Source organism: Curcuma longa, chromosome 20 (assembly GCF_044706935.1).
Source record: "Curcuma longa cultivar G26 ecotype Majalengka, Jawa Barat chromosome 20, ITB_CL_G26_1.1, whole genome shotgun sequence".
In the NCBI taxonomy this organism is placed as follows: Eukaryota; Viridiplantae; Streptophyta; class Magnoliopsida; order Zingiberales; family Zingiberaceae; genus Curcuma; species Curcuma longa.
This window is the reverse complement of record NC_133880.1, coordinates 1,331,590-1,339,492: the sequence shown is the minus strand read 5'-3', so window position 1 is coordinate 1,339,492 and position 7,903 is coordinate 1,331,590. Positions and strand designations below refer to the sequence as shown.

The window sequence follows — 7,903 nt, the reverse complement described above, 5'->3', positions numbered from 1 at the left end:
ACATTTGATTAGTTTTAAAAAATGAGAAAAATGTGGCAAAATCAAATTTTATATGAAATTTAGATAAGCTTTGCTAGGACTAGAATGATTTTGTTGATCTTGATTTAGAATCACTTTTTTACAATTTTTTATGTATTTCTAATCCATATAAAGAGGTGATGTAATACTATAATTTTAATAATTATGAAGAAGGGTAAATAATAATTGGATTTTGATCATTCTGCCATGCATGTCTAAGTACGTTTAAAACCCTCAAAGTAGTCTAATTACTTTAAGAAATTTCTAGAAAGAAAGGAGCAATGTCTTTGATTTACAAACAATAAGTCTCACTATGTTGAGATTATAATCAGTTGGCATGCACTATCTTCTATCACCTCCTTGTTGGAGAGCGAGAAATTACTGTCATCTCCTTCCCCTAAAGGTGCCTTTTCTTCTCAGGTTCAAACAAGTCACTGATTGTGTATTTAGCTTTCCAATTGAAGATGGCATGGCAAATATAAACTCCATGCAAGATTTTATTACTAGTAATGTTAATAATCTCTTAAGAAGTTTATCAGGTACAGAAGTTATAATTTAGATACAAAAGTTAGATCCCTGGTGTAACATTTTGAAAGCACCCTAAACTCAAGCTTGAAGTTTGTACCATATTCTAATCTCTAGGCAAGGGAGCTTAAGTTTAGATACTCATCGTCAGATAGTAGAATAGATTATTCAATCACATCGCTAAAACTCATCATGTCAAGGAGGCATATTAAAATCCTTGTCAATAAAGTAAGCATCTACAACAAGCATTTTAAAATGCAAACATTTTACCATTTTGCAATGGTTCATAATTAATGTAGTCCTCTTTGTCTTTCTGGACAATTTTTCTTTATTCATTATTTTTCAGTCAATTTTCTTCCTGCTATACTCCTTTTCCAACAATTTTGAGGTTGTTGAATCAATCTAATATGATTTATTTTGCTCACTTCGCATTAATGGCTATCTAGCAACAAGAAACAACAATAAAAGAATTCATTAATCACTGCCAAAATTACCTTTGAATTTGTGAACTAGATCAACCCCATTAATTGCACGAATTCTTGAGCCTGCTGATGTGATAAGAACCTCTGAAGAACTTCCTGGAACAAACTGTTCAGTAATCTTATCAGAATAAAGGGAATATGGTAATAATTGATAAAATTTTCATCCATAAATAAAAAGGATGAAGTGAATAAAATTCTGTGCTGAACTTAACATATAATGTACGAGTACCTCAAAGCCAGTAATTTTTTTTTGGCTGGACCTCCTTTTCTTTGCTTGTAAGTAAATCTGGCTCTTGATGTGCAGTTTACTCTCTAGATAGTATTTAAAAGAAGATAATAGTGAAAAGAATGACAAGGAGAATCGTGCAAAAGTCCAGCAGCTAATAAAAAGTTAAAAACTCATTAAGATCTTCAGTAAGGAACGCACCTGATGTGTCAAACAGGTGGCAACTACCCTTATGAGTACCTACTAGTGCAGTCTACAATGCCAGGAGCCAATTAATTTTGATTAATTTAATCCATGAGAATTTTAATATTCTGCTAAATTCATACCTGCCCATTGGGCGTAAAGCAGGCAGCAGTGACCATTTCATGGAGATCATTCCAAGCAACTATTTGCCTATCTGGAATGCTCCAAATGCGGGCTTTCTTATCTAGGGATCCACTGATGAAATATCTATCATCTATGGGATTAAACTGAATGCAGGTCACTGAACCAAAGTAAGTTCAAAATAATTGTCATTAATTAGCAATAGATCATAAATGAAGAATAATTCAAGAAAAGCAGACCAAGCATTTTCTCACCATAGTCAGTGTGGGTAAATATTTTCAAACAAGAACTATCTGACACGTGCCACAATCTGACTGTTTTGTCCATTGAAGATGATATCAAGTACTGCATGCATAAGTAGTTATATATTATATATTTTGTATAAAACCTCTAGTACAACTTCAGCAGTGAGATGATACATATTTAGATACACACTTTTCATAGCAAAAGCACTGCATAAAGCAAAATATTTTTGAAGCTGAATCTAAGAAAGATGAAAATATGAGTTATCTATTAGCTTAGTCTCTGTATGATATTTCCAAAATAAACAACAAAATTACTAATAGCATAGTACTCTATCAGGTTATCCATCCAACAATTGTAAGTCAAGCAGAACAAGTCAGAGAATTCAGTAGCAATTTTGGGTCAAAGTTATTAATTGTAACTATGACAAATCTTTCCAAATACATGGTTTTCCAGACAAATGCATAATCAAATTTTAACATAAGACGAGCACATGATGAAAATTCATATAATAGATCATCCCTTATTATTCATACGTAATGTGTCCTTATTTTCAACCATTGTATTATGTCCCAGCAACTAGAGCCTGCACACAATTAATTATTCAGACTTGTTTGACTTGATCACTTGGTCGTGGTGTAGGATATTAAACCGTAAATACACAGTTGAGGATGTTCTTTAGCAGAACTGAAGCATGACTTCTAGGTTTCTTTAATATAGCGTATCTCAAACAACAAAGCTTCACACATCAGTTCTACTCCTAGAATTGTGTGTTTCATGACTTCATTATATGAAGAAGAAAGAAATAGTGCAGCAAGTTAGTAGCTAAGATTTAGCAGGGAACTCTCACCAAAATGGGGCTGGCAAGTGAACAACGTTACAGTCAAAACAAAACTAAATAAGCCTGTTTTAGATAGATCAAAGAAAAAGGAGATCACCTGAGATTTGGACCAGGAAACATCAAGGATATCTGCTGTGTGCCCTGTGAAGGTGGAGGTAGGCTTCTCTGATAGAGCAAATACATGCTCTGGCATCATCAAGTGTTCTGAGCTCATAGATTTCCCTCTGCTATGGGCCCTTAACCTTCTCCTCCTGATCCGATGACTGCCGTCTTCACAGTTCACTGTCTCTGCAGGTTCTAGGGATCTATTACCAATTAGAGCCACAAAGGGATAGCAATTGTCATTCTCCCCCATCCTTTCCTCTGCCAACTCCTCATTCCTATTCAACTCAGCCACCTCCCAAACATGAACGACACAGTCCTCACCTCCACTCGCAAGGTATCGTGCATCCAAGCTAAATTTGATGCTCCAGATTGCCCCATTATGGGCCTTAACCTCTTGATTGATGTACAGACCAGTTAGCTCCTTGCAGGCTTTTCCATGCTGCCGGACCTTGACCCGCTCTGGGACATGATGGAGCGAAGGCGGCGCATCCAAACTATCATCAGTTGCAGAGCTCGACCTCCTCCCTACCTTTTCGGGCGATGTGTCTTTCTCATCACTACTCCGTCTTTCCCGCTGGTGGTGGCGTACTCCGCCGATCACAGTGCTCGCCATGTTTTTGACGGTCTTTAGCCAGCCGCCCTTTTTCTTAGACTTCGCGCCATCCGAATTGCCTGTGCCTGACTTTGACCCACCATTGACGAGCCCCGAATCACAGTCCTCGTCGTTGCTGCCGCCGCTACCGCGATCCTCTACGGTTTGTCTCCGCATTAACTCCTGTACAATTGGGGACTGGCCGACCCACACCTCGAATTCCTCCATCGTGAACTGCTGCCCGGTTCGTATCTCCTTCAGCTTGTTCCACATCCCATCCTCCGTCACCTCTTTCACCACGAACTCCGTCCCGTCGTCAAGATTCCTGATCGTGCATAGCTGCTGATTTCCGCCGTCGAATTTCTTGAGCTTTCCGCCTTCCAGCAACCACGACCTTTTAGCTTTGGCCGCCGTCGAGGATCCAAACGAAATCGCACGCCGCTTCGGCGGCTCCATCTCCGCACGATTGGGGCCAGCGGAGCCATCTGATCTGGATCTGAATATTACAACACCGGTGGGGGAGGACGGTTTGGGGATCCCATCATGCGTGTCGCGGGGTGGATTAACCTCCACGAGCGTTGCCGTAGGCCCACCGGCATCGGCGGGGGGATGAGTCCGGGCGAGGGAAAGGTGTCCGGATAATCCCAGCTGGTGGAAGAGCCTGCGGCGGCGCTCCTCCACGGAGGACAGGTCGGAAATCCAAACATCATATGAGCTGGTCGCAAAGGGGGGGCATCGACGGCGGCGGCGGTGATCGGCGTCGTCGTCGGAGGCGGAGGTGGAAGAGCACGAAGACGACAGGATTCGATCCAACGACTCGTAGAACTCTTCCTCTTCCGCCGCCTCCGCTGCCACCGCGGAGCTCCTCATACCGCTGCCGTCATATTCCGGTGGCCGATGCGATACCAAGTCGATGTTGGAAGCAAGAAGAGCGCACCGTTCGCAGGCGATGTCGTCACCGCCCTACTCTTACGCTAAATATGGCGGAGGCAGGCGTTCCCAAGAGATACCCTGACGCGACGGTGAGCTTAAGCAAATTTCTAATCTAATGGAGTTTAATCTATTGCTTGGCTTGTGGCTGCCCTCTGTTGAGCAACCTGTTGTGTGTGTATATATATATATATATGTTTCCATAATCACTATGTCCTAGTCAAAAATAATATTAATGGATGTTAATTTTGCTCAGCTTATATGAATAAAGAAAAATAATTAATTAATATTTAATTAGTTAAATTGAATTGTAATCTATCTGGAGCACCAACGTGGAACATTACTCTTTTTTGATTCCAGATGTCATCAATCAATAATCATCTGACAACCTTGAGAAACACAAGGAAAGAAGAAAATTTAATATCCTTTTTTAGCTTTAGTAGTAGTGACACCCAAGTATGATAAGTAAATGAATAGTGCGTTCCTCAGTAATTTTGATATTGAATGGGATAAAAAAAATATCTCTAGAATATAATTGAGTTACTTATGATAAAATAAATTTATTGAAGTGGACAAAAATCAAATCTCAATGAAGTTGAGACAATATCTTTCTTTATTGTAATCAACTGTAATTTTTTAATTTACCTCTTCATATATGATCGTGAGACTATTGGGATGGCGGATTTTTTTTTTTTTTGAAGAAGGGATAAAAATTTATTTATATCATTTAATTGGATCAATTAAATAAATAAATTTAAATAATTTATTAAATTAAATAAGTAAGTTTAAATATATATATATATTATTTATTAATTTATTAATATTCATGAATAATATTTATAAATTATGTTTATCAGTAAATTTTTATCAACATGCTAAATAAAAAAAATTAAATAAATAAATAAATTTATATTATCAAATTCAATAATTAACTAAATGTTTAAAATGTAAATACTTCAAACAATCAAACAAATTTAAATTAAAAATTCAATATCATCTAAACTAACTAACTTAAGCTCAAGCTCATAAAAAATAAATCAAGTCAAGCTTAAACAATCATTACAAAAGCTTAGTTTATTTTAGGTTCAATATGACTTGATTATCTTATCAAATATGTTTAAACATCATAAAAATTTGACTAGCTAGATTCGACTTATTTACAACCCTACCCCTAACACGATAAAATTAAAAAAATTTACTTAGCCATTCACCTAACTTAATTTCTCAAGTATCTATCTACACTATGCACCATAATTACTTTTTCAAATATCTGAATTAGCTAGCCCCACAACTCTGAGTCATCTACCTTCCTTTGTCCTCTATCTGATCAGTTTAAATAGGCAACGTAACCAAGCCAAGACAATAGTAAAATTACAACCAAGCGTGATTGTAATTTTGCCACCGTGCAATTAATTATTTCACCGTTAAACACTAGTCACACGATCAGCTTGGTCAGGATTTCACAATAAATCACCTTAGCCACCAGCCATAATGTGTCTATGATTGATTGATTTGATAATTTAAAAATAAATTGTATAATTTGAATATTTGAAAAAACTTATGTGGGTTTGCTAGTAATAAAAGGATCGGGATGATATTTTAATAATTGTAAACTTAATTTACACTGTAGTTTATAATTAAACTCGCATGGCTTAATTACTATTCTATTTTTGTATAGAACATCCCACATCTTGTTGAAAAGATCCAGTTAGATACTCGATGAATATAGATAGATAGATTTATAGATTACAAGTGTTATGAGTGGAGAAAAAAACAGTTGGTAAAGAGGAGAATGTCCTTGTGGACCGGCTTCATAGTGCACATTAATTAGCTTCGAGGGGGCATCCACCACCTTGCTTTTCTCTTTGGTTTAGTTGTCTTTCTTTTCTTTGTGATTGATTCTTTTCTTCTTTGACCATCGTAGTAAAAGATGTTTACATTCATCCCAAATGTCCCTCAAAGGCCATCCTCAAATGACTAAGTGGTGGGAGGGTCTTTCTTTTCTTCTTCCAACAACAACAGCTTGCTAGCTGTCCAAATTAGAATGGATGCCTAAAGTCTTATCTGTAGGCCAAATCAGGTAAATAATTAATATTAACTTTATACATACATTTTTGAACATTATGTACACACTTAAAAATTGTTTAAGAAACATATAGTGGCTAGTTCTTGTCTCCTCACTTTGTGTGAAAAATTTAAAACACTTATTTAATGCTAACTAAATTGCTAAAATGATTGTAGATTTCTTCTTTTATTTATTTATTTATAATATTATTTATAAATTTTATACTAATTTTGTTGAGAAATATGATTTATAAATTTTATTTGTGAACTTTATTTATCAATCATATCATAAATAGTTCATAATCTTTATTTATGAATATTAATATACAAATTTATTCATTTGATTCAATAAATTTATTTAATTAATATTGTGTAAGCACCTTCTTTCTTTTATTGAATAGACATAAATGAACTTTTATCAAATTACTCATGAATATTTTCCTTTTAAGTTTTCTTGCATTTGGCACTAACAATCACCATATTAGTGGATGCAATCAAAGTTCACAAAACTTTTATTTATTTCATGTTAAATTTAAGATGGTATTTAAAACGTGTTATAAATGAGTTGAGCATTGATGTAGATGAGTTGGCATACTTACATAGTATATTTAATAGTTAATTAGCTGATAAAAAAGAATAGAAAATGGAGATGGATTACCAAGTATTGGAGTAGGTTGCCTATTAATAAGATGGGCATATGTATGAATTGCTTCTTTCCAAAATTGAGATGGAATAGAAGATCACGACAGAGGAGGGTATTACTCAATTTTGTCGAGATTTGAATCCTTGTCCTCTTCTACAAGTCTGCCATGAGGCCGACAGTGTGAGACTGTTGGAGTGGTGGATTTCATCTTTTTGCAAAAGAGATGGAATAGAATACTCAAGTAAAAGAGTTTGAGCAATTTTAACAACATGATAATTTTTCCATTTTACAACCTCATTTTATTCGAGAGTTCCAGGACATGATTGTTAAGTTAAAATGCCCTTGTTACTAAAGAAGTCAGTTTTGAGGCACAAAACTCTCCACTTGGATTTGATCGAAACATTTTGATTATATTTTCAAATTGTGTTTCTATCATAGTGACAAAATTTTGGACAGTATCTGCTAGTTCAGATTTAGCACTCAAGAAATAAACCCAAGTAAAATGAGCAAAACGATCAATAAATAGAACAAAATATTTGTACCCAAGTCTAGATAAAATAGGTGAAGGTCTCCATAAATCGCAATGAATAAGATCAAAATGTGCATCGACTTCAATTGTACTAGAAGCAAAAGATAATTTAGTAAATTTGTCAAGAACACAAGTCTGACAATGTTTAAAGACAATATTCTTAACAATCAACCTATATGGAAGAAGCTGAGATTTGAACATAGATTCTAATCGACTAGTATGTGGGTGACCGAACTGACGATGCCAAAGATCCCAAGTATTTTTCTCATGTGAGGTGGAAGCTGATGAAGTGATAGTAAGACAAAATGGAGGACTCTTTTTCTTTTTCTGATTGAGATCAAGATGAAACAAACACCCATGTTTATGTTTATGTTTATGTTT

General features: G+C 35.6%; 1 protein-coding gene and 1 pseudogene across 1 annotated transcript in view; one reads left to right on the top strand and one right to left on the bottom strand.

The window, feature by feature from the left end:
- LOC141813133 (uncharacterized) overlaps positions 1 to 4,387 on the bottom strand; it is a gene marked incomplete in the record, with an annotated part of 11,330 nt that extends 6,943 nt beyond the window's left edge. The window contains 6 exon segments of the mRNA XM_074701041.1: positions 1,046 to 1,131; positions 1,255 to 1,337; positions 1,453 to 1,504; positions 1,578 to 1,735; positions 1,830 to 1,920; positions 2,757 to 4,387. Of these exon segments, the coding sequence (XP_074557142.1) occupies positions 1,046 to 1,131; positions 1,255 to 1,337; positions 1,453 to 1,504; positions 1,578 to 1,735; positions 1,830 to 1,920; positions 2,757 to 4,226 (1,940 nt within the window).
- LOC141813515 (uncharacterized) overlaps positions 4,337 to 7,903 on the top strand; it is a 9,255-nt pseudogene continuing 5,688 nt past the window's right edge.